The sequence below is a fragment of the Tetrao urogallus genome, assembly GCF_951394365.1.
Source record: "Tetrao urogallus genome assembly, chromosome: Z".
Lineage (NCBI taxonomy): Eukaryota > Metazoa > Chordata > Aves > Galliformes > Phasianidae > Tetrao > Tetrao urogallus.
In genome coordinates, this window is record NC_136816.1 from 51,287,562 (window position 1) to 51,315,431 (window position 27,870).

At 40.3% G+C, this 27,870-nt stretch overlaps 1 protein-coding gene across 1 annotated transcript; it reads left to right on the forward strand.

The window, feature by feature from the left end:
• Positions 1-4,357: 4,357 nt before the first annotated feature.
• ANKDD1B (ankyrin repeat and death domain containing 1B) lies at positions 4,358-27,458 on the forward strand (the record flags this gene model as incomplete). The annotated part of the gene is made up of 15 exons (XM_079548279.1): positions 4,358-4,433; positions 8,234-8,337; positions 10,242-10,340; positions 12,710-12,808; positions 12,901-13,005; positions 14,584-14,682; positions 15,618-15,716; positions 17,010-17,108; positions 18,037-18,135; positions 19,319-19,414; positions 22,092-22,190; positions 23,004-23,099; positions 26,412-26,610; positions 26,942-27,073; positions 27,400-27,458. The coding sequence occupies 15 exons, from the start codon at positions 4,358-4,360 to the stop codon at positions 27,456-27,458; spliced, it is 1,560 nt and encodes a 519-aa protein (XP_079404405.1).
• Between the last annotated feature and the right edge of the window lie 412 nt (positions 27,459-27,870).

Sequence of the window (27,870 nt, forward strand, 5' to 3'; positions counted from 1 at the left end):
CTATTTTTAAATAAATTGTATTTTATGAGTACTCAAGTGGAAGTTTTAAAGTTCAAATATTTGAAGTACTCTATAATGATATTCTTCTATTTACACTAAATTGCTTAGATTTAGATTTTTTATAATTAATTTATGACGATAGCTTCTTTCTTAGAAGTTATGTGTGCAGTCACAAACCCTTGAAGAAATATGAACTTTTAAAAGTGGATAATCTTTAAAGTGGCTATGATAGAAGCTTCTGTTCCGTTGCTTAATTATATGGGGATTATTCTGTGGCTTACTTTTTTTTTTTTTTAAATAAATATGTATTTTTGGTGCTAAGGCTAAATCCAGAATGTATCTATCTTTTCACTTCCAGATTTTCAGTAATAATTTCAATATCTCTTACCTGCCAGGTGCCACTGTACCTGCAGATCTGTAATTTGAATTCAGTGCTCCTTAATCTGCTCTGGACAAAATAAGCTAGGCTAGTTCATATTATTCTGCAGTCCAAACAAAGTCAGTGAGCAGTCAGCATTAGCTGTTCTGCTGACAGAGGGGGGAGCTGGAAATTTCTGGTAGGAGAGACATTAAAACAGCTGAAGGAGCAGTGAGTACTGTTTAAAAAAAAAAAAAAAAGAAAGAAAGAGTACCTGTCCCTTTATTGATTTACGTATGTCTAATTTAATAAAGTGTAGAATCCAAGGTAACTTACCAATGTGCATGTTTATTTAAAGTTTGCTATTTTGCATGTCCTTTACTTAGCAAAAAAGACAATTCCTGAGTGCTTGGAAAAATGAAGCTAGTCTAGCTTAGCTTGGAAAACTATCACCAGTTTTTAAAAAGCTGTCACAGATTTGTTTTTAAGTATCATAAAGTTAAAATTATGGAGTATGTTAGATTTAATGTGGAAATAAAGCCCATATGATTCAAAATCCAGAAGTGTCTGTCTTTTGAAATGATGTGTAAAATGTACCCATCTGGAAAGGTTGTTTTGTATGTATATGGAAAGTGCCTAGTCCTTCTAAATCATCTCTCAGATGATTTCTTATGCCACTTTTGTTACTGTTCCTATCTAAAGAAGTCCTTCTGTTCAGGATAAAGTACTGTCAGAAACTTGTGATGCAATAATTTCTTTTCAGTTCTTGTGAAAGCTGTGCTAGCAGTGTTTTTGTTTAGCATATTTCTCTGACTGTTACTGTGCTGTCCGTTGGTAATAACTGCAGTTAACTGAACTCTGTTTTAACTTGCATCTGGAAAGTCTTCATAACTTGCATGTTTCTAACTTAACGTGTAAATTGTTTCCTGTGTGAACCATTCCACACTTCCTATATTTACAGTCTTGAAGCACATCAATGATCTAGGACGGCTGCAGATGAGGATTTTCTCACTTGTTTAAGGTAGATGTGTATAGAGTGATTGAAGAAGAAGAACTTGGACGTGACTCAGCAGTGTGCACTTTCAGCCCAGAAGACCAATAGTATCCTGGGTTGCATCAAAAGAGGGGTGTCAGCAGGGAGAGGGTTAGGTGTTAAGAGAAAACTCTGTACTTGGAGGACGGTGAGGCTCCCAGAGGTGAGGCTGCGCAGAGGACCTGTAGATGCCCCATCTCTGGAGGAATTCAAGGCCAGACTGGATGGGGCCCTGGGCAACCTGATCTGGTGGGTGGAATCCCTGCCCATAGCAGGGAGATTGGAACTGGATAGTCTTTAAGGTCGCTTTTAACCCAAGCCATTCTGTGTGAAATAATCTTGAATTCCTTTTCTACTTATGGACAATAGAGAATAGGATGGCATTTCTGTGATCTTAACATTTTTCACTACTTCTGAAGAAAGGGATGCACAAAACATTTATCTGTGAGAAACATGCTTGCCCTCAGTGGAACAATTATGGAGATGTCCCTCTTAAAAACAAGACTTGCTTGAGTTTATCTTGTAAATTCTCAATCCTTAGAAACATAGACTGTAGAGCAGCATTCTCTTACTTAATCTGTTTACTGCTGTTGTAATATCTTTACATACTTTCAGATTTTGGAATACCTTATATGCAGAATGTCTTACAGTGCTTGGATGACCTATTTTTTTATTAGCTGTCTGGCTTGGATATCTCAGTCCTTATTTTTAGAAATGTTCTACTGGGAATAAATTAATACTTTTGTTCATGCCATTTTGTTTTTGAAGTTGCTGAATTTCCATGCTGTAATTCTGTAGACAGGAACATCAGCAGCATGGAGTTTGGGCTTGAGTTGCTCTGACGGCAGCTTGATCCGTGCTGGGAGTTATTTCAGGGTTTATCATGTCCCTGTCTCTCTTACACTGCAGTATGCAGATCCAGTGAAGACACTGAACTGCTGAAACCATTAGGAACAACCTGCAAGGGAGCCTAAGGAACAGCCTGCAGATGCTGAAGGTTTTTTTACCAGCTGTTTGTCTGGGGATCTTGCCATACATTTTCTTATTTCCATTTTTGTATGTGAGCACCTGTTCAGTTTGAGCATCTACATTTAGTTGTCCTTATTAGTAATCCAAACCAAAGGCAAGCTGCAGCCAGTAGCTGTAACAATAGAAGATGAGGGAAGGAGAGAGTGTAACTGTAAGGTGCTGAAGTTGCATAGACCAACAGTTCATGCACCAGGTAACTTGGAAACTGTAGATTCCAAAAACAGAGTGTAATATACAACTTAATAAGAACATAGTAGTTGCTTTCTTGTTTCTAGCTTTTAAAGTCTTAGCATTTACAGAGTGAAATTTTTGCTTGTTCTTTATGTACTATTCAACATGTGCTTGTCTTACCTTTTTTCTTCATAATGGTTCCACTTGTTTATGAATTTTTAACTGTACCATTATTTTATTTTAATTAAAAACTACTCTTTCTTGGCTTTTTGTAGTTTTTTTTAAACAAAAAGATGCTCAGCGTTTGTTCTGTTCTTAGCTCGTGGGCAGAGGAGTCTGTGAGGAGTCTGCAAGTAAAAGAAATGTTCCAGTAGTTCCTTGCTCTGCACTTTTTAATGGATTCTGAGTTTTCAGATTCTGCATCAGCCTTTTCTGCAGATTGCTGGGGCCATTTGAAAGCCAGTACTGTGGGAAGTGGTTAGAGAATGTGGTGAACTTACTATCTGCAGAGTTTGGGTGCAGAACGTATTGCTGTACTGGGAACGTTAGTTAAGAGAGCTGAGGGATACGCTGTGAAATGAGATTGTCTGATAGCAATTAGTAAGTGGAACTAACAGCTGTTTACAGACTCTGTCTGAAATCATGATCCTAATAGTTTAAAGATTTCTGTTATAACTTGTGTTTCTTCCTTTGGGACCAGTTGTACGTGCTGAATCTAGTAATCATAAAGTTGTTTGTTGCCTCATTTTGGAAAAAGAGGATTAATGTTGCAAGCTGTGAGGCTGTACTACCTACCCAGTGCGCGCACAGAAATAAACCTCCTTCCTCTTAAGAAGTTTCACTGCAATGTTTGACTCACAGGAAGAAACTGAGAGTGTGTGATGGGCTAAATATTTTGAGTCTTTCACATCAAATTTGCCATCAACACATACAGTGTCAATAATCATGGATTGTTCAAGTTACAAAGAAAAAATCACAGTGAAGGAACTCAGTATCTTCAATTGTGTAAGGCTGACTAGTGATAGTTCTGCATTCTTTGAGCTACTTTTCTAATATTAATTTTAAAATAATGCTAGGAATGCCAGCTACTGCTTTTAAAGCAAAATTTGACCCAATCGCTTTGAAAGACAGCAATTTTTATGCCCTATCTCAGGCAGTGACTGTCTGCATGAAATGAAATAATCTGTGCTGTGCTGGTGTAAGTAAACGAAAGTAACTGTGGACCTGGAATTCAAGATTAATGAGAATTTCCTAATTAGACAGATCTCAATATGGCGATCCACTAAAACTGCCATATTGATGTATTGGTTTTGACCGGACTTGGACAAAAAGCATGTAAAAATGTTCTCTGAAAACAAACCTAAAGTCTTGTGACTGGATTAATTCCAATGGCCTCTATTACTGTACCACATGCTCCTGTTTCTGTCCAAATTAGGCCGTTTCTGTCTCTCGTGTCCCAAGAGCATGCCGTGCTTGCAGGGGACTCTCCTAACTGGTGATGATCTAAAACGGAATAATTCCAAGAGCAATTTTTCCCGAAGTGGCCTGCAGCTGCTGATGGGGCTGAGTGACGGTGTGCTGCTGCACGCAGCAGTGGAGTGGAGCCCATGGCCTGGCTGGGTGTGTTTAAGTCAACTTCAATCCCTGCGAACCGGTTTTTCAGTGCAGCAAGGAAACACACCCCAGGCAAGCCAAGGGCACCTCCCTCTGCAGGGCTGCATGGGGCCCCTTCCTGCAGGTGGGGAGAAGAGGAGCTGACAGCCACAATGAAGGGACTGAGCCACCTGTTTCGTGTCAGGGAGGACACAGCGCACGGAGATGCAGCAGCCAACCACAACAGCTGTGAGTGTGTGGGGAGTAATGCCAGGTCTAGCTTTCACTCAGCAGCCCAGTGTATCCTGTAAGGAAATTTGGAGCTGTAGATGTGAAATCACATTTTGGGGTTTGATGCATCCGTTTTGCAAGAGGCTGGCCTGCCTGGCACTCTGCTTTAAGTGCACTCCTGCAGTTGTCTGAATGGGTTCACTGGGGTTAGCCACATGCTTGAGCTCAGGCATGTGGAAAGTTTCATAACCAAGTTACACTTCTGTGCTGGATGGGGCATGCAGCACTCAGAGGAAGTTCTGGTCTCATTGCACACAGTGGTGTGACTCACTCTGATGGCAGACTTGAAACTGCAAACTGGTCTCTCACAGAACAGTCTGCTATGGCGTGGGCTGCAGATAGTGAGAACAGGTTATTTGTGGAAACTGAACGGTAATTATTAAGCCCTACTGTGAACGTGTCCTGTGATTTCAATGTGATAATCACTGAAATCTGTTCTGGGTCATGCTTCCTGTTTCCAGTCTTGCAAAAAGGGTAGGTGAAGATAAGCAATGAATGAAATATCACTGTTGGATGCTGTACGCAGTCTTCTCATGACTTCTTTGAAATGCAAAAAGGATAGTTTTATCATTCTCGTGACTTTACAAAACCTCTATGCTAGTCATTTCGTTTATGATAACAAACATAAAAATGTCGGTAGGTTATTGAAAGAGAAAATGTTACCATGCCAGTAAGTATAATTAATTTTTAGGAACGGTAGAATGAAAATACTTCAAATCTATTTGTTGATATTTTTGTATTTTCCATAAAATTCCTCAGCCAATTCAGATTTCTATTTTCTCCATGTTCTTTTCAAGGTACTGACAGATTCATATTGTGGATATTACAAAAGAAATTTAGAAATAGGGGAAAATGTGGGAAGACTTAGTGTTTAGACTCCTTATAAACTTTTCTATAAACACTGATTCCACTGGTTCACTTTCTGACTCAGTTTATATCCTTCGTTGTTCTACTACTCATAAATGGATCAAAGCCCCTTACAGTAAAATAAGACTTGAATGTGAAGAAATTAAAATTGAAAGTGTTTCAAAATCTGACTTTCTGTAAGGGGGACTTCCTGTTTTCCAGTCAATAAGGCAGTTCACATTTTCTGCATCATTTTATTTCCTTGTCCTTCTAAAAGAGGAGACAGACTGGGATATTCAGCACATTAAACTGTAATTACATTACAACTAGACTAAATTCTACTATGCATTCTGTCCCTATGGAGGAAGTCAGCTGACAAAATTAATATTTTTTGGTCAGCTCAAAAGTAAAAGTGAAAATAAAATGTAACTATTTTAATGAAAACCGCAGGGCATTCGGTAAAACTGCTTGGGAGAGTCCAGGGAAATGACCCCTCAGAAAAGACTGAAGGCTGCAGAAGGGTGGCAGATGGCTGCTAGTGCTTGAAAATCAAGTGAGGGTAATAGTTCAAGGTCTGCCAAATTCTGGATGATGCAGATTAAGAAGAAATCTTCCATAAATCTATGGTCTGACAGCTCTTGTAATTTCATGCATGAAAATAAATCATTTTGCAAAAGCTGTAGAAAACCGTGCGTAAAGTGAGCACAGTAGTGCACTTAAACTGCTGCTATTCCTAAATCTCAAATTAGGATGTATTGAGAGGGGCTGTTAAGAATCATCGTGTCCTGAGCAAACAAATAGACTCATTTTAAAAACATGCATCCAGTTTATGACTTCCAAACAGGAGAGGAGAGATCGCTAATTGATTCTTTGTCAGAGCTAAATCAAAATTCTTCTTACTGCACCAATACAGTAACAGAGCACTGCTTTTTCTTGTTTCCTGAAGGCAGTAAACTGCTAGGATTATTCCTGAATGACCTGGAATGCAACAGTGCTCATCTTTGCATCTACATGTTTTACATCTTCACTGAAGTGTTTACCAGCAGCCAATGGGAATGAATATGGCCAAACTAATTGCAGTTATCTGATGCCCAAAGTCCTGTTTCCGTGCTTGCTTTGAACAAGATATCCTGCAACCATTGGTTTACCATAGTTGGAGTCAAAGCAATGGAAATAATTCTCTCTGGCTGTACAGTATAAAAACTATAAGTGAGGCATTTATTCTCACCTATTCCCTTTGGGTCTTCTGTTAGCCACTGCTAGAGGTAGAATATTGGAGCAAAGGGACAAGGCAAAATCTTGTAATAAAATGGTGCTATTCTATATGAAAATTGGCTATTTCTTTTAATGCTTGAGATCTAATATTAAGGTCTGTAGAAACATTACTATTTAACTATTCTAGTCCTCTGGTGCATTTTTATTTGTGACTGCTTTCTCATTTTGTAAAAGAAAATCTGTCCTGTGATTACAAGAGAATCTGGGAGGATGCTTCTGTTGTATGAGGAACTTGCATAATGTCATATCATAGGAAAGCTGGAAAGAGTTTTGGAACCATCCAGTTTAATTTCTAGTTGTTTGAACAATACTGCTGTGCTTATTCCACTGAGATTATAATAATAGATAACGGATAGGATTCAATTAAGTGAATGCCACACCAATTTTCTGTGGTATTTTCTCCAGTCATACAGCCATGAGCTATATCTCGTTAGATGTTAACAAATCTAGATGAGAGACCCCCGAGGAACTAATTGCTGATGCAATTTCTAGTTCATCAGAGAATGCTGCTTTCTTTGTTGGTATCATTAGACAAGTGGCCTTCCAGCTTTCAGGCCAAAACATTCTAGATATCCAAGTGATTAACTTCTTGAGTGTGATCTGCTACTAAATTAAGAATATCTTACTGCATTTGATACCCTCATTTCTCCCAAGTACTGAATTAAAAGTTAAGGCAGAAATGTGCTGGTGGAGAAATACTTGTACCTGTAAGTTAGCTTAACTGGTTGTCAGGCTCTGGAATTTTACTTTCCAAATACATATTAAATATTTTGTTACAGTAGTCCAAATGTATGCTGCATCTACTTTAGTCAACCAAATAGATGTTCTTTTTTTTCATTAAGGCATTAAAGCCAGGTCCTGGCTTAATAGTAAATCCCTCATTGTGATCAGATTTTGAGTTCAAGTTCAACCTTCTTTTTCACCTTCTCTCTCTCTCTTTTTTTTTTTTTCAATCCTCTGAATGAACCACTTGTTCCCAGCTGAGGCAAGTCATTTTGTCACTGCTATACATTTTTACGTATTTTGGTGGTATGCTTTGTTGTAAAATAGTGATTTTTCCAAGAATAGAACCGAAGTGCTGCAGTTCATGATGTTCACTGTTGGGCTTATAAAAGGCCTTGAGACGCATTTAGACGACAGGAACTGCACAAATGAACCTCTTGTTCCTGTGAGCAGAGTAAATAATAATAGCCTGTGATGTAAAAGGCCCACTTCTGTTTGCACTTAAAAGTTGATAAACATCAGCCAGCTACCTCTGGAAGGAAAAAGTGCAGTCCTGAAATGTTTCTATGCATTTAGACGACAGGAACTTCACAAATGAACCTCTTGTTCCTGTGAGCAGAGTAAATAATAATAGCCTGTGATGTAAAAGGCCCACTTCTGTTTGCACTTAAAAGTTGATAAACATCAGCCAGCTACCTCTGGAAGGAAAAAGTGCAGTCCTGAAATGTTTCTATGATGAGAAAAAAAGTGATTCACAGCATGTGTGAAATCAGGACAAGTACCAGAAGGTAAGAATAATATCAATCCCTTGAATTTGGTATGGCTATTCTTTTTGTTATATATATATATATATATATATATATTTTTTTTTTTTTTTTTTTTTTTTTTTTTGCATGTGCCATGCCTTTCCACAGTATTGCCAGATGAGAGAGAATTTCAACATGCAGCTAAAACGAACAATTTGGAAACCATGGAAAAGCTGTTTAAGAAGAACCTTAATATAAACGCAGTGGATACTGTGAGTACAGTATGTCAGAAATGTGATGCCTGTGGGGTTGCATAGCGGAAGCCCAGGGTGCTGGTGCTGAACAAGTCCCCTTCTCGGATGTGGTTAGGCAGTGTTCCACATGTCCGGTACGGGCTGAAGAGTTTCACAGAGCGTAACTCTCAGGTCTTTCAATTTAAGGACTTCCAAATAGCGGTCACTGCTCTAATATGGACTGTCTTCCTGTATAATTCCCTGAGTTCTCCATCTTTCAGAGTGGGAAGACTTAACCCCACAGTCACTCTGAGAATGAATTTGTGCTGTTAACACCACAGACTTCACATGGTGGTGTGAAGCACTATTGCTCAGTGAACCACAGAAGCGTTCTACCACAGCTTCTGCTTGCAGGTTGAGAACAGAATTCAGATTTGCCATAAATAGACAAAAATGGATTTCTTACACTGACAGAATCTAAGGACATGACGTTCACAGTGATAAAAATAAAGTGCTGTGTATTAGAGGTAATTGAACAGCAGTGCAATGGTCTGGGAGTTGTGGAAAACTGGAAGCTCTCTGTAGCTATCTACAAATCCTCTGCCCATGAATGTCCTCACCTTACTAACTCATGGAAGCAGAAATCCTGCTGCCCAAGCTCACAAGCATTTTTCCCCACTGGGGAATTGAGGAGAATATAGAGCTGCATTCCTAGTTTTCTCTGTGAAAAAGAGAATGGAGACAAAGACTTCTTTGGAGTAAGTTTCTCCAGAAAAATGACAGAGTTCCCATTCACTACATACTTCTGTAAATATGTAGCAGGTGACCACAGAACCCAGCCACTCCTTTTTGCTTTCTAGAATTCAGGAAATTGAACTAAATACTGTTCCGGTCCAGTACCCTGAATCTTCACTCTTGTTCTTAAGTCTATAGTGTGAGATTTACTAGCAGAGGTGCTTGGCTGTTGTGCATTGACTGATGCTCCTAGTAGGGACTTAGTTTATGCTAGCAAAGCAGTTCTTGGATTTCTGTTGATTTTTTCCACTCATTGTACTTCCAAGCCAAATAAGCAAGTCTGCCAAAAGCCAAGTTCTGCTGATAAAACTATTCCTGTATAAGAAGCTTTTCCTGGCACAAATCCCACCTGTTTGTCTTTAACTTGTATAGCTGTGGGTGAAGAGCTGAAACAGCTGATCTGCACAGAACAAATCCAAACTGACTTTTAAAATTAATTGGTTAAGTCACATGGAAACTCTAAGTGAATTACGTTAAACCCAATTATGGTCACTGTAATTAAAGGGAAATTCTTTCCACTGAGGCTTAATTCATTTTAACCAATCCCTTTTAAGTTCACACTGTCAGTTACTGCAATGAAAAATTGTTTCTGATAAACCTTGCACTATTAAAAATTACTCTGTTTGCAAGGTGGGAGACTTTATTTGCATAAGTAATGTCTCATTCTGTGAAGGTGACTCAGTACTGACAGAGGGAGGAATTCTCTCATGTGTTGCAGGCATACAGAATAAAGCAAGGAAAATATGAAAAGTGGAGATAATTGTGTAAATCCAGACCTCAAATCTTCATATTGAATTTTGTAACAAAGATGTTTCAGGCATTGCATGTATCTCCTCTAGGTGGTGTGCGATTACTTATACCCAGTCTGACAGTGCATTTCAGAGAAGGGATCGTGTTGCCATATACAGCAACTTCAGTAAATAAACCGTTCTGGTTCTCTATGAAATTTTTATGATCAATGTGCAAATGATCTCCAAAGGAACAAAAATACCAAGACCAATGTAGACCTAGCTGCAGGGGGAGCTATACAAATGTATATGTATAATAACCACGATAGTTATTTATTATCAAATAATTCAGAAATCCTGGTGTTTGCAATAAAAAGAACATCCTTACGGATCTGATAGCCAAAGCTTTGCTTATTGCAGTTGAAGCGCACTGCACTGCATTTTGCTGTTGCAGGAAGTCACACGTCTGCGGTGGATTTTCTGCTCCATCACAAAGCTAGAGTTGATATGGCAGATCAGGTAAGTTCCCCTGTATCTGTGGCAGCTTCATATTCAATCACACTTGTGTATGATTAATTTAATAGCCATCTGTATATTAAAACAAACTCTGAAAATAAAAATTAGATCTGGGTATTAGTGGGATTCCAGAGAATGACTGCTTGCATTCTCTTCCTCCATTCTTTTGTGAGTGAGCAGCTTAATGCACAACTGTCAGCTATTCTGCACCCTCCAGGACTTGAAGAGCTGAGCAGTGTATGGTTCAGCTTTTCCTTGGGCCCGATGGGGATTCATAGTGCAGGATTTGATTCAGATGTTAAAATCAAATGTATGGTATGTTATTAATGATCAGACTGTGCAAGCTAGGAGTTTTCCAGTGAGCTGTAATTTGTTTCCAGAGAACTTATTTGTTCAGTTATTTACTTACCTATCTTTGTATTTCATCCTGAATAATGAAAATCAGATGAGTCATTCACCATTTTTTTTCCTGCTTTGCCTCTCTCTCCTTACCCTGCATATGTTGCAGTGCTTACACTGTGAGAAAGAAAAATTCCAGGCTGGACGAGTGGGCAGAAGGGAGAAAGTTTTCTTGTTACTCTGTGTTGGAATGGAAACAAGATATGAGAAACAAGATGTGAGAGACTGTGCCAGCATCTCGTTTTGGCATTTGTTCTGCTGAACAGGAAAGCTGCCTACTGTCTGTCTCTGTTCCAGTAGCTCAGGTTCATGGCCTTGTGCTGCCCAGCCCGTGAATACTCACATACAGAATGAAGGCACTGCTTCTCTGTGGAAAACTCTTTTTCAGTGACTCTCTCCTGTGTTTGTTGAGGCAGTAAGATGTTGCGAAGTGTAATTATAGGTCTTTTACTGTCTGGTAGGATGCATTGAAGCCAGTTAAGACAATATGTATTTTATTTGACAGTGATTCATGAACTCTTTGGCAACCAATTTGATATTGCAGTGGGTACATATTAGAGTGAACATACTGTGACTTTAGTTCTTACTCTATTTTAGTTTCTGACTTCTTTTTATGCTACTGCAGGATTGTAAACATTCTTAACATAACACAAAAAGCAAGCTGATAAAAAACACCCAGTGGTGGTTTTACCGGCATTCTCTTCCACCAACGCTACTTGTTTTGCTATCCAGCTACTCAGCCTGGCCTCTGACTTGGAATTTCTGAAGGCCAGCCCTGCTGGTGCAGGCTGAAGCAAAGAAGGCATTCACTGCCTCAGCCTTTCACCGTTCTCTTTCTCAATTCAGCAAAATTCCCATTTCCTTAGTCTTCCTTTTGTCATTGAGGTACTTCTGGAAAATCTTTTGTTGCCCTTGGCATTCCTGGCCAGATTCAATTCCAATTAAATACACAAGTGTGTTTAGCCAAAGCAAGATTCATGACTGCAACCTTTTTTTTTTCTGTAGTAGTCTTAGATGAGTTAATGTATTTCTGTGCTGTTTTTACATAGTAGGTGAAGTGTAGGTATGATGACTCTGACGTTCTACAGGATCTTGGTAGACCTCTTGTAAGACACCTATGGATAAGGCTTGGATTACAGATAGGAGTCAACGTACTGATTCCTCATTTATGGGCGAGAAACTGGGGAAAGATGATAGCTGTGAACGAATGATCTTGCTCCGTTTTGCCACTTTTACGTTCCTCTGACTATCTAAGGGTTCAGGTGCTTTTAAGACAGATTTTGAATGCCTTCTGAGTTTTGTGCTTACACCCAGCACATAACAGAACGAGTTGTGATTTATGATGCTGCACCTGGATGCAGAATACACAGAAACAGGAAGAGAAGTGGAAACACTGAAGAGTAGAACTATGACCAAAACAGGAGACAAAGAGGATTCTGGCTTTCTTCTGGCTGAGAGATGCTTCTCTCTTGTTCTTTTGGCTCTAAGATATTAATGACAGAAAGAGTTGTTTGCTTGTTTGATTGACTGTTTTTCTGAAAGAGAAAAATTCTTAAGAGTAATTTGAAAGAAGAACTAACTGGAAAATCACAGTGACTCATGGAAATGCTCTTCTTATGTATTATTACCTGAAATGTCATCTACTGCTCCCAGAGCTAACTACTTCAGGTCATTAGTCAGTTTTTGGAGAGAAACTTTTCAGGAATTGCTTCATTTCACAACAGGATTAATCCTTCTGAAGAGATGCCAGATCCTCTGCCAAGGAGAGAGACAGCCTGAACTTTTAGAGTAATTTAAGTGAGGTGAATCCCAATCACACTGTCAGGTGATAGTGCTGATCTTCTAGAGCCCGTGGAGCAAAACCAACTCATACACTATATTAATCAAAAAGATTAAAATAAATTTGACAGAAGGGATTTTGCTTGGTAATTTCTGCCTTTTTAATTTCTTTTTCTTCATTTATTTTTTGAAAGCATGGCCTGACAGTGATCCATCTTGCAGCTTGGACTGGAAATCTGGATATAATGAGGAAATTAGTTAAAGCTGGTGCTGATCAAAAAGCTAAGAATGAGGTGTGTTGATGACAGGTTTCTACCAACTCTAATTATGTTGACGGTGGGTAATGATCAAACCTGCACTTACAGACATGCTTGTGGTTTTTCAGGAAGAAATGAATGCACTGCACTTTGCAGCACAGAACAACAGTGTTAAAATAATTGATTATTTTCTCCAAGATCTTCATCTGACTGACTTGAACAAGCCTGATGGGGTACAGTATGTGCTTTTCTGATTTCTTTGATGTCATGAGGAAACTCTTGTGGGCAAAACAATCTCAACTTTGGCTTTTCAATGAATTTAAATTTATGGCAACTTATATGAAGTTTTCATTACCAGTTTTGCAGTTTTGGGTACTGAGAAATAAATAAGACAAACGGCCAGATGAGCACATAGAGAAAGCACCGTTCCTCCCTGTTTGCTGGTCTCAGCTGAACTCCAGATACCTCTCCTCCCCTGCTCCTTTGCTTTCCTTGCACATGATCTTCAGGCCCATTAGTGAGACAGTGAGATACAGGTTGGAGTGAATCCACAGAATTCTTCTTTGTTGCTAATTCTGTTTTCTTTTCTTTTCCTCTTTTCTTGTCAAGGGCTCCTCCATGGGTTGCATGGCTGCTCTGGGAGCGCACCTCATGCGCCTTCTCCCTCATGCCCTCTCATGCCTGCTATGTCCTCTCCTGTTTTCTCTGGTATCTCCCTATGCACTGTACCTGTAGCAGTGTCTGCTATTTCTTTTATACCTTGCAGAGGTACCATGATTTCCTCTGATGGGTTCAGTACCAGCACATGGTTTTGTCCCTGAGGAGCTTGTTGGAAGCTGTTGTGATCAGCATGAGGTTGTCACTGAACTCCTCCACACAGCTCATCCCTGCCACCCTCCTACGCTGTGTCCCCTAAACCTGCCAGGGATGGCAGACATGGGCATCTTTCACTAATGAAGAGCATGAGACCACGTACAGCCATTCTACAGAGCTCCACCAACTCTTCAGCAGTACCAAGGCCTTCATGGTTTGCTATGCTTGTGTTTTTCCTGCCCGTTATCCTGGAATCTCACTTCGAGGACTTACTTAGATAAGCAGGATCTCTTATCCCCATGTAAGGAAAAAATATTCTCCTGGGATCTGCCACCAAAAGAGCAAAGCTCCCCCCTCCTCTTTATTGAGCCTTGAATTTTATTGACCAGATTGTACAAAGCTCTGAACTCTGTCTACATGTGGCAAGGCTGACATTAACAAGAGTTTGTTAAGCAAAACAAACCTCTGCATTTTAGAATCTTAGAATTCTTCTCTATATTGAGGCTATTTCAGAAGTGTCAAACATTTTCATTTGCTTAGATATTTAATACAGGCCACTTTTGCCTCATCATCTGACCAGTGGCATTATTTTATGTCAGGGTAACTTTCCACAGCTGAGCTGTAAACAGCTGGAAAAGTTTTTGTTAATTTTAACAAAATTCAGAGTAATTCAGAATATTTTGAGCACATTTTATACCTCATTTGCTGCCACTTCCAATCAGTTTTCAAATATTTTCTTCAGAATATGAAAGATGTTTGGTTTTTTTTTACACTACATAATTTTTGCCTTTTAAAAAAATCTTAACTTTTCATGTTTATACCTGATGTGATATAGAATAGAATAGAGATGATATAGAAATGTTTTTTGTATACACCTACTTTTCTGTCATATATAAATGTTCATGGAGAGCAACACATATATGCCATATATCTGGTAGCAGGAAGGAGGCTATTTTTCTTTTCCGTAACAATGTATTCCTTTCCAAACTGTCTTCTAGAATGGTAGAAAGCCATTTCTTCTGGCAGCAGAAAGAGGCCATGCTGACATGATAAATCATCTAATAGCTCTAAATCTGTTCACGACCGAAAAAGATAAGGTAATGGTTTCCTTATTTGCTTGTGGGATATTACTTTGTTTTGATATAGTTAACTACACAACTAAGCAATGTGAACAAGATGTGCCATGGTGCTGACAGTGATACATATTGGACTGACAACTACCACAACGCTGATGGTTTTCCAGTAATTAAGGAAGGAAATTGGAACTTCTGGCCTTGTTGCTGGGTATCTTTTTCATATGCATCAGTAATTCCTGCAAGGCAAGCTGATGGAAGAAGAGGGGCAGTCCGGGCTGGAGGTGCCACTCTCTGCACTGGCAGATTAGGTTCTCCAGTTCTTGCTGCTCTGCTCAGCTGCACCACTGCAGAATCCCATGTGACTAACATTAAAGGTCTTGGAATATTTCAGTAGATAAATAAGCTCTGATGGGGATTTTTCAGAAATGCCCGAATCTGACTGAAATTGCTTTTGACACTACATTTAGAGGTGGCTTGGCTAATTTTCAAAATCTACCTTTAAATTTCCTTACTCCTTACATCGTTATTTGTGGAATGAGCATGTTAGCATTTCTCTGCCTCTGTGACATTGCTAGGGTAAAAACATGGTGTAGTCCCCATCCTTGTAGGATCCAGAGCCCAAAGTTTTATTCTGATTCAGTCTTTAAGAGTTAGAAGTGTAGGAGACTTTTTTCTTTCTTTCTCTCTCTTTCTTTTTTCCCTTTTTTTTTTTTTCCTTCCTGGTAATACACTGTTGTTTTCAGAGCATGAGCAACCATCTGGACCAGAAGAGCCACAACTGCATGCATGAGGAAAGACTCCCTTCAGAGAGTTCTTGAAACATGCTGTGGCTCTTCCACCTCCCACTTATAAGTAATAGAGAATCAGGACAAATGTTGAAGTGCACGCTTAAAGTTCTTAAAACTTTCAGTTTATTCAGAATTTTAAAATATCTCCTTTGACATTTCAATTTCAAGGAGGGAAACACAGCCCTACATCTGGCAGCTAAAAATGGCCACAGTGAAGCTGTAGTGATTCTGCTCAAACACTGGGATGAAGTAAATGACTTCAATCAGGTGAGGACATAAATTACCCAATAAGTTAAAGTTAGAGATTTGAAAAAAACAATTAAAATTAACATTTTAAAGGTTTAATTTTTACACTGAATGGACTTCATGAGTTCCACTTCCCCAGTGTGTTTGTATCCTGTTTCATTGTCTCTGCTCCATTAGATTCAGCCCTACTAACATCTTCCATGTCTCTTGCTCTGTCCTCTGTTCCTCATATGACTTTCTCTCTCTTTTTTTTATTTTTAATTTGTGTGTGTGTGTGTTGTAAGTGCCCTGTTTACTAGTAGAAGGAAATAGTCCAGGAGTAAAAGATATCCACTTCTCAGCAAAAGGCTAAAGGCTTGTGGGCACAATGGCTCCTTTTTATCCAGCTAGCTTTTTTTTCTTTCTTTTCTCTTTTTTTCCTCATCTATGAAGGGCTGAAGCACAGAAATCCTTTTGAAATATGAAGCTCTTATGGTTTCAAGATTTGCCTAATAAAAGTGTTTCTTCCACACACAAAGCTTGTGCTGCTTGGCCAGGGTTAATGGAGCAAATGACTTGCCTCTCCATCTGGAGATCTTCCTTTCTGTGCATAACCAAGTCTCTCCCATCCCACCATAAGCTATGTACTCTGACACATTCATGTCTGCCAAAATGATGGTGGCAGGAAAAGATGAGGAGTTGGTAATGCCTCTGTGAATTCTAAGGCACTAGGGAGGTTTTCAGTAAACCTTCATGTGTTGTAGAAGTTCCGAAATGGGGATCAGATCCCTGTGCAGATCATTTACACAGGTATATTCTTTTTTTAGAGACTCACTGTGGAAAAGTAAAAGACTTCTCCGCAGAGAGAGGTGTGAAATAAACATGTAGCAGAAATGTTTTTATTAAAAGTGCTCCTTGTAGGTAAAGCTTGACTTGAGGATTGGTAAGAAATCATGGCGCTGGACTGACGTAAGCTGGTGCTTATGGTATGTGTCAACATGACAGTGGTGTTAACTGGTGTTGAGTGGCAGCAATTGATTGCCAGCATCTTTGTTTCTGCGCCTTTAGACTGTAATGTTCTCTGGAAATAAACAGTTATTTGTATTGTACAATTTCTCTACATAGACAGACTTAATTGTCAGCCATCACTTAGTTGTTCATGTGTTACCATTTTATTGAAGTATTAGTTTTAGAGCACTCAGATTCTATTCTCTTACGGCCATCTTCCCTTTTCTATTGAGGTGGATGACTGATCAAGATAATCTGTTTAGTGTCATAACTTTATAATCACATGGCATAATTTGGGATAGACATTTTTTCTCTCTGTTGATCTAGAATGGAGAAACTCCATTTTACTTGTCTGTTGAAAGAGGTAATGAAAAATGTGCTGAACTCCTACTGGAAGCAGGAAGTAACATTGATGTTTTAACTCACGTATGTATGCAAAATCCCTTCATCACACTGCTGCTGGCACATCCCAAGCTGTGGGAAGGGCTTTATCTTCTCTCTTCTGTGTGTATTGACAGTCTCTTTGCTTTGATTATTTTTTAGGAAATGGTAAAAACTATAATCAAGTTGGGAATGGAGATTATGTTAATTGAACAAAACTTGTTTAGAAGATGAGGCTCAGACAAAATTCTATGTTTGATAGAATTATGTTTTAAGGCTTTTTTATTTATTGTCAACCCGATAGTAAAACATGTGGCTAAGAAATCTAACCAAGCCTCAGATCAACTGAAAAGCCTAGTTTTTGGCAGCTTATATTCATGAACTGATGACAAATCTGTTCCCCACATCTGGTTCTTGGACTTATATGTGTTAAATGTTTTCATCTTGCCTTCTGCAAGAGTATGCAGGGATGCTTGTGATTCCACGAGAGTGAGAGCTTGTTTATAATAGCAGAATTAAGGGAACATTTTCTTTTTTTTTTTTTTTTAATTAAATAATGATTTTAAATGTGTTAATGTGACTGTAGCTGCTTATTAAAGGACAGACTGAACTGACAGACTGAGAGATGTGTTGTAGTCTGTGCTTCAGCAAAGCTGACAATGCTGAATTGTCTGTTAGTCAACAGAGAGTAAAAGGGACCATGGAGTACTGCTTTTTCTTTTCAGCATGCTTGTTGCATTGCACTAACAATGGGAAGTTCCTTCACTATTCATAAAAATATGTTGCTGATGGACTTCTTCCTAGTTTTCCATCACATCATCAAATGGAAATGTCTTATTTTGAGAGGAAAGAGGTATATAGTAACACAGATGTGAGTGAAAGACTTTTCTGGATTGATATCTGTCTGTAGGATTTTTTTCTTTTTCCCAGAAACAGAAATGTATATTTTTGCTATCTATAACATTTCTTTCAGAACAACAGCAATGCATTGCAGGCTGCCATTCAGAATGGACATCAATCCTTGGTCACTTTTCTTATTGATAAGAACATTGACCTGGTCCCTAAACCTGAGGTGAGTGTATGACAACATGCAGAGGTAGTTGGCATGTACCGAGGGCTGAGCAGTGTGGGAAGATGAGCAAAGCACTCTGCTTGGACTGAGCTGTGGTAATGCAGGCATCTCTATGTGCCACTCTCATATGGGTGCCCCCTACGTGGGACAGAGAGTTGACAATTTATGTGATTTTGAACAAAGGTCAATATCTACTTCAGTGTTTTCAGGCTCTGTGCTCAAAGCGTCCGCTGTCAAAATCTTTCTCTCTTAGGAGATTAAAAAGATACTAAAATCTTGATGCTCCTCAGGTATTACAGATTCTGACATCTAAGATTTTCTGTGAAGAAGTTATTTTCTACTTCTGCAGTGCTGGATAAGAACAGGACATAGACTTTGTGACATATCAGCTACGATTGCTTGCATGTTGTATCATGCAGTTGTAATGATTTATTGTAAATACCAGCCTCTATTTCAGCTGGTTGTTTTGTTGCCTTTCTGTAGCTGAAACAACTCATGGAACAGTAACTTGGGTTTTGGAAATATTTTCAGTGCAGCTCTGTGTGAGAGCTTTATTTATTTCTCTCTAGCCCTAAAGAAATGGTTGTGGTTTATAAAAACACTAATAAGCTGGCTTCTGGCACTGGCGTGGAATTACTTTTTAGCTGTATTTAATGAGAAACTGATGAGTCACAGGCTCAACAAGAAGAGTGATCTTGCCAATCTAATGGTTGGATTGTGACTGGCGTTGGAACAGTGCCTCAATTATTTGCATGAATAATCACTCAAATACAAGAACTTAATTTCTTTCTAGCTGTAATTTGCTTCCTTCAAATATTACAGCAAGTCAGGTTATTATGAAGAATAACTACAGCAGCACTGTGGTACAAGAGTTTATTTCTGGAAAGTAGATTCTGACTGCCGTATGCCCAAATCGGAATCATTCCATCTCTGAAGGAACAGAGCAGGGGCAGTGGCACACCCCAGCACGGATGTACAAAGGGGTGCCTTGCTGTAAGCATGGTGCTCTCTGCTGTGACAGCTGTGGTCCCTGATACCCCAAGGTGTGCTGTCTGCTGGATCTCATCACCCCTGCATCCCCTTGGCAAGGGATAGACTCAGGAACAGGAATGTCTTTCTTCTTTGAACGAACCTTTAATGAATGCACTGAGTATAACAACTTCTTGTTTTCTCTCCACAGCAGAAGAATTCCCCTCTGCATTTAGCAGTCATCAGTAATCATCTGCTGATTGTGAAAAAACTCTTGGAAGCGAATCATGATATAAACTTCTTAAATCATGTAAGGAAAATGGGGATTTGTAACTATTTCACTGCTAAGTGGTGATTGTATGAATTTTGCTTGCTTCTTTTCTGCTTGTGAGATAAAGGTATTTAAAAAAAAAAAAAAAGGAAGAGGCGGTTTCCTCATTGTGTTTTTGTATGTGTACATACTGTTAGTCACAGGTACGTGCTGTGCTAGGAGTGTTTGCATCAAGCATGGACAGCAGAATGTTAGATACTCCAAAATATTTGGATTAGCTTATTGTCCAAGTGTTATGATTCATGCATAATAAATGACAAAAATGTTTCAAAGTTGAATTCAGAGGTAGGTCGAGTGCAGAGTGGCAATGACCTGAACAATCATATAAGATTGTTCCTGCATCCTCACTATAACTCTGTCATTGTAGTTTTCTGAAGGTAAACACAGAAATTCACCTCCAGCCGGTTTCTGGTCCCTCTTTACCTCCACTTGTTCATCTGGGAATGAGTAAAGTACACACAAGCTTGATCTGCTAATTCAAGGCAGTTCTAGACTGGTCTAGCGAAGTCATTCTAGATTTGAGAGACTGTCTACCCTTTCTCATTAAGAAATAACGATATCTAACAGAGGTTACTCCACAGGAAGAAAAATCAGGGTTTTCTAATTGGATTTGGAGCACAAGTTTGTTCCTTTGGACGTACATTGCTGTCTGAGTGTGCTTCATCTGGCTGGGATGGAGCTAAATATCTTCATAGCAGCCCACAGAGTGCTGTGTTTTGGATCTGCGCCCCAAACAGCGTTCATAACACAGTGGTGCTTCAGCTGCTGCTGAGCAGGGCCTGCACAGTGCCAAGCCCTTCTTTGCTCCCTTGGTGCTGTTTATTGCTCAGTTTTGCTTTGCCTCTGGAAGCTATGGGAAGAACAGAGGCCTTGAGCTTAATGTGGTGTTTGGGACCAACTTGGCTGCTGTCCTAGTGCTCCAAAAACCATCTCATGGAGAAAATCAGCAATCACACCTTTCATCCTTTTCTCCTCTGACAGATGTTTTGAGGAGAGAGGGAAGATCAGCACCTTCCTCTCCTTCCTCCAGCCCTGATGTACGGGCAGGGCAGCACCACAGGTTGGAAAGCATTTGGCTGTGAGTGAGGACTGCTCTGCAATAGCTAAAACATCACTGTGTCACCAAAGGTGATTGTCTTCTGAATCCAAAACAGGACACCATGCCAGCAACTACTAGGTTATTATTATTATTACTATTATTATTATTATTATTATTATTACCATGGTGCATTGATGGGCAGTCGGCTGAATATGAGCCAGCAGTGTGCCCAGGAAGGCCAATGGCATCCTGGCTTGTATCAGGAATGGTGTGGTGAGCAGGACTAGGAAGTAATCCTGCCCCTGTACTCGGCACTGGTGAGGCCTCACCTCAAGTACTGTGTTCAGTTTTGGGCACCTCAGTATAGAAAGGACATTGAGATGCTGGGTAAGTTTAGGTTGGATATCAGGAAACACTTCTTCACAGAAAGGGTTGTTAAGCACTGGAATAGGCTCCCCAGGGAGCCTGGATGTGTTTAAAAACCGTTTGGATGTGGTGCTCAGGAACATGATTTAGCAGAGGGTTGTTAGAGTTAGGGTAGTATGGTTAGGTCATGGTTGGACTCGATGATCTTTACGGTCTTTTCCAACCTGAGTGATTCTATAATTCTGTGATTCTATTAGAAAAATTAACTCAATCCCAGACAAAACCACAGCGGTCATAAAACCTTCAACTTAAAAAGTCACTGTATCATGTGGAACAAGCTGTCCAGCTCCACCAGATTTCCATAAGTGACAGCATATCTTCTTTGCTGCTGCATTGTAGCTGTAAGCAGCTGGAATAGTTTCCTATCAGTGCAAACAGTAAAGAAAATACAGGAAAGGACAACATTTATTTGTGAACAGGAAACAGATCACCAGGCTGCTGAACTCCCCAAGGCACATGCTCCTGGTTTCTTCATGGAGTTCAATGGGAGGATAAATAAAACAAGTTCAATATGGGTGAATGCATCTGTATGAAGATGACAAAACCTTGATTACAGACATGAAGATCAGACTACAAGCTGAATGTTCGTCTAGCTGTATTTTCCACATAAGGGCTTGGCTTTATTTTAAAGCTTTTTGTTTTGTTTTTAATTTTTATTTTATTGCGCTTAAAGGATTATTAGATCCCTTATGCAGCAGGTGGATTTCTGTTCTGTTTTTCACTCCAAATCACCAGAGTGTGGCAGAGCTGGCTAAGAAAGAAGCCCTGTCGTGAACTGCAGCACCATGTTTGTTTGAAAATCATTGGTGTCCAGTTGTCTTTACATGAATTTCAGCAGGAAGAGGTTATTTGAGAGGATAATATGGGTACTGGCACTTGCATCTAACACTCAACCCAAAACTTTGGTTTTAAGAGGGTAGAGCAAGAGTTCCTTACGCTATGATGCATTAGTGGGGCGTGATGGCAGCTTTGTCCTGAGCTGGAGTTCCTGTCTGTTTTTCCTGCAGGTATCCCAGATGCTTCCTTCTTTTTTCTGTCTGAAACAAAACTAGCAGTTATTCAAGAGTTACATTTTCTTTCTGTTTGGTATTTTCTAGTTTTCTTGTGAATCTTCTCTAGATTCAAACTGTGTGCATTTTTCTTCTATGTGGAGTTTGGCTCATTGTATTTATTTGGTGTTTTTAATTGCAGAGGCATGAAACTCCCCTACATTTGGCTGCTGATGTTGGCAATGTGGAGATGGTAGAAGTGCTGCTGAAGGCAGGTTGTGACCTCAAGATCACGGACAGGGTAGAGTACCTTCCTCATGCATGCATGGGTTATGTAGCTTTCCCAGAAACGCAGGAAGCACATGTTTCCAGTCATCCTTCATAGAATGAGAGCAGCCACGTGTTCATTCTTACAAAGGAAGCTCACTTTTTGTACTGCCTTACCTGAAACTTGCAGTGATCTGGAATAGCTTTAGCAAAGAAGCTGCTTTTGAGTTCAGATACGATTAAAGTACAACACGGACAAAATCTAGGTTTTCAGTCATTTGAAGAGGAAGTTTCCATGCACAAAACTGTCCTGGAGCAAAGCTTTATGAAACTAATGTTACTTTTTTTTTTTTTTTTTGGTAGCTTGGGGCTGTGCTGATGGCATGTGCACCAGCACAAAGGACCAGGGACACCCCATTCTGTTCACGCATCCCAGGGAATGCAGCCCTAGGGAGCTCCTGCTGCCTCTGGTCTCCTCATGTATATTAGGCATTCTGTAGTAACTGGGTAGTTGAAACGTTTAATGATTTAATGGCAGAGCCTTCTAATGAAGGGATTGGCTTCTCTGCAGTCTAACTTTCTGGAATGCCTAGCAAGAACACTGCCTGAGTGTTTGTATCTGAGGTGTCTCCACTTTGTGCAGGCCCACTGAAGAGGGCTGATTATGGAGAGAAATGTGGAAAGCATTGAAGTGCCTGTACACCAAAGTGTTGATTGCTGAGGTGGGCTCAGATGGACTGGGATAAAAGCACAAAAAGAATGGGGTTTTGTCAACACAGCTCATGTGTTTCCTCTGTTCTATGCTTGTATATATGAGATGATCCTGATTCACTCTCTCTGCTTTCAGCATGGAAGAACTGCACTTGCCGTGGCTTCAAGGAGCAATTACGCCCTCATTGTAGATATGATCATTAAAGCAGAAAGGCATTATGCCATGGAACAGGTGAGAGACATCACGGAAACACAGAATCATAAAATGGCATGGATTGACACGGACCTTAAAGGTCATCCAGTTCATTTTCCTCCATCATACCCTACATACAGAGAAAAAGGGTGGAGAACATTCTGACCCAAATTAAAACTAGGCCGTCGGCATCAGGCTGCAGTGCTTTGGTGCTTCAAAATCCGTAGCTGATGCATGAAGGAGCTCAGGCATCCGCCTTCCATTTACTAGGAAGAATTCGTCGCTGCAGTGGGAGCTCCCTCTTCTGTTCCTCCTATGTTAATTGCTGAAATGAAAGGGAACAGGAAAGAAGCAGGCAACGTAGGGAAGGGAGGACGGGGGTTATAATGACCTTAGACTGTCTCCGTTTCTAAATTCCCACAATGTCATATTACTGAGAAACAGGCTTAAAGATGCTCCTCCCTGTGGGGCTGAGAGCTGCACTGACGTACCAATAACTGCTTCATTCACTGCTTCATTCGCGCTGTCCCCTGGTGCTCTGCAGGAGGTGCATGAGCTGGGAGGGCTGAACGTAGCATCTTTACAGAGTGTTTGCGCTGGGCTGCTGTGTACAGCCGTGCTGGACACCTGCCTTGAAATTCAAACCCATCCCCAGTACGTCTTGAAAATTCAGGACTCGTTGCAAAGCAGTCTTAATTGGGACCATTCAGAATTCTGAAAAAGTTTGTTTATTTTGGTAAGGACAGTCATAGCAGTGAGCTACAAAGCACCTGTTATGCCTATGCTCCTGCTAAAAGAGAGGTATGTCATAGGATGACCAATATTAATTTTGGAGGATATTAATACTCCATAAATAATACAGTCTTGCTAGTTTTTGTTTGTTTGTTTTGTTTTGTTTTGTTTTTCTGAGCCATAGGTTTACATGAGCTCTCTGAGAATTAATTAAATTTGTTGAGTTTTAATATAACACAATTTAAAATCTCCAAGTTGTCTCAAATATTGCCTGCAGACTGGCCCTGGTGAGGCAGAAAAAGATGCCTGTTGTAAGAAGGAAAATGCTGAGACTATTTATTTAAATCTGGGATGAAAGAACTGGTGACAGGAATGCAGTAGAGCTGTGGGTGTAGCTCAAGCTTCTGATCTGATCCCTCATTCCCACGGCTGATGTCTCACAAGTCCGTGACTTGCCCCTTGCCCCTGCTGCCTGGCACTGGGGCTCTACCACTGTGGATGAGGGCCTGTCCCAACAGTGTAGGCAGCCACAATCCTCCCTGAGCACAGACTCATGGACTGGTGCTCTGTTACAGCCCAGGTGATCCTTAACGCTGCAGGGAACTGTGCTTGTAAATCACAGATCTAGTTTAGTTAAGAGTGACAAACACATCCGTGAGCCATGCTGTGCACATGTGATTTGTCAGTCCAGAGGGGCAGTCAGGTGTATTACTGTTTCTTTTGGCTTAAAGGAAATTTATAAGTGAAGTCACTTGCTGCACCCACCCTTGGTTTTGTTTGCTGACCATCCTGAGTAGGAGATTAGATATTGAAGCAGAAGGGTTTGTGCAAGAGCCCAACAATGCTGGGAAGTAGAAACACAAGTGTTTGACCTCATTACCCATAGCTAAGTGGGGCCTTGGGGAAGCAGCTCAGAGCTTACAGTCATGGAATATGAAATTGTTCTCTTAGTGTTCCAAACCACAGCATTTCGAATCATTATAGCAGGAATTGCCTTTGTATTACACTGAGCTGACTGGTCATCTGTGACAAAGCATTAGTTAAAAAATGGAATGCCACACTGCTGGGAGAAAGTGCACATGATTCAAAGGCGTGTGAAAGGCTCTCTTGTTCTCTCTGCTAGTCCTATCTATGGGCACAACCCATCCCTTCCTTGGTTTCGACCAGATTCCAGGGCTGCTTTTGCTGTCTTATACTGCCACGGCCTGTGCACACAACTGGCAGCAAAGAGCAGCTGTGTTCTGTTTGCTTCTGTTTTTGTTTTGTTTTATTGTTACTTTCTTGTCAAACCTCACAACAGAAACAGGACTGGAGAGAATCTGGAGCTATTCTGTGTTGTAAACCTCACTCTGCAAGTGTCTGGAAGCACAAAACACAGTCTGCACCTGAAGAAATTGCATCAAACCCCCATGATTATATTAGTTATTGAATTGTGACTTCTTTGTTTTGTTTTGCTTTGTTTTAACTGCAAGGCTCTCAGGCTAGAAAATAACCCATTTTCATGAAATTGACCTGGAAGTCATAGAATGGCCTGGGTTGAAAAGGACCTCAATGATCATCGAGTTTCAACCCCCCTGCTGTGTGCAGGGTCTCCAACCACCAGACCAGGCTGCCCAGAGCCACATCCGGCCTGGCCTTGAATGCCTCCAGGGATGGGGCATCCACAACCTCCTTGGGCAATGTGTTCCCTGTGTTCCCAGAGTGCATCAACACCCTCTGTGTGAAAAACTTCCTCCTAATATCCAACCTAAATCTCCCCTTCTCAGTTTAAAACCATTCCCCCTTGTCCTAGCACTATTCACCCTTGTAAACAGTTGTTTGCCTCTCCTGTTTATACGCTTTCTTCAAGTACAGGAAGGCCACAATGAGGTCTCCCCCGAACCTTCTCTTCCCCAAGCTAAACAAGCCCAGTTCCCTCAACCTTGGCTCATTGGAGAGGTGCTCCAGCCCTCTGATCATCTTAGTGGCCCTCCTCTGGACCTGCTCCAAGAACTCCACATCCTTCCTGTGCTGAGGGCCCCAGACCTAACTTCAGGGCAAAATGCTTGCGGTTTGGTTGTATTTTTGGTCTGGGTACATTCAGATTCCATGTGTGTTAGTACTCAAACACTGTGGATGTATGCTAATGCTAGTGTTTCACGCTGCCAACCAGTGACACGGTAGTGCCTGCTCCAGTCAAACTGAGTGACAAGGCAGAGCAGGAGCAGTCTGGGCAAGTGCTGTGTTGGTGGTGTACATCAAGCAGAGTGAGTAAGAGCTGTGGCTGAACCCCAGCCATGTTCGACATGTGGCTTCTAAAGTTGTCAGCCAAGAGACTCAAGTAATTCTTGCTTTTACCTGCTATTGTGCAGTGTGTGTCTGAAGTAATTTTATTTTGCTCTTACTGACATGTAGCAATGAACACAGGAGGTCTTCATTTCTGCCATTTCTAGTATTCACACTGGAATACCGTCATCCGTGCTGAGCACCTTCGTAAGAGCTTACTGCCAGCCAACACTGCCCCTTTATCTGCACCGAGCCTTTCACCTGCTGGTAGTCATGTAAGGCTGTGCAGGACACAGTGTTCACTGCTAAGTTCTCACCTTCATCACAAAAAATGTCATTTGCTGTCGTTGTTAGGCACACCTAGGTCATGGTGACGGTTGGTCAGACTCTGATTTGTCCTTCAAACAAGATCACAGTATACGCACCAAGCAACTCCGTTCCTCCCTGTGGAATCTGGCGTACAATCATTTAAAACCCCAGGAATGGAAAATACTGGCCCTGTTCTGGAAGTTCACAGATGAGCAGATTAAAGCTATTGAGGAACAATGGACAGGTAACAGCAGTCTGGGATGGACAGACTTCAGTTATACAAACCGTGTTATAGCATGGAGCTATTTTAAGATCTATTCATACTGGATTTATTTATTAAGCCTTAGGATATTTATTAATTATCATTATATTTATTATTATATATATATTATTATATATATATTATATTTATTATTATTAAACTTTATTTCTCAGTCTTCATTTTGCTTCTAGATAGGGGAGGAAATGAGAATGAATGAGCAGGTTTTAAAAGTCTCTTGGATATGCAGAAGTGTAAAAGCACAAAACAGCACTTTTCCAGCAAGTCAAACAGACTTGATTTTTGTATTCCATAGGGAAAAAAAGTTATAAAGAACACGGCCACAGAATGCTGCTGATCTGGTTACACGGTACTTTGTTGGCCCATCAGAATCCTGTCAAGCATATATTCAAAGACTTGGTGGAAGCAGGATTTCAGCATTTAGCTGGTAAGTTTTTTTGTGGCATAGAGAGCATTTACCAAAGTGCCACGTGGTGCTGAGCTCCCAGCCTGTGCTGGGAAGATGTGACTGTGGTAGAGGGGGAGGACACTGCTCTCTGGGAATCTGCCCTTGCAAGGGGCTGGAGCTGGTCAAGGAAGAGGGTTTAAGCAAGACAAGTTTTCTGAAGGAAGAGAGAAATACACACACTTTGCTCCCTTCCTTTGCCTTACAAACACCATTAAAACGTGATCGCCCACTCCTTCATTGACATAAGTGCTGGCCATGTAAAATCTGTGCACATCAAGCAAACATTTTCTTATCTTTCTTTATAGAGAAGATCAGAACTGAAAGTAGCACTGACACGGAGTCCAGAAAATGTGAAATTTCATGAGTTCATCGATAAACGGCATATGTGATGGAATTACATGCCAGATGGAGAGACTTTCATATACAAATATCTTCTCTAGAAATGAAAATGTATTTTGAAGCTGCAAGCTAGAAGAACTTGCTCTCCTGAAATACCGGTTCTTCTTTGCTATACAATGATCTAAAGTGAATGCCTAGATGGTAATTTAGGACTATATTGTCAAGCAAGAGCCACCCTATAATTTCTGCACCTGCCTTAACATTGTGTAGTAATTCTTTATCAGAACTCCCCACTAAAGCTACATTGTGTTTGACCTAAAATGTAAATGAGACATTTTCTTGTTGAAATAAATGTAAAAAGTGAAAATTGGGTGTATAAACCAACACTTCCCAAAATAGGTTGGCACCTCACCTCATTTGGAATTCAGGTTTTTATA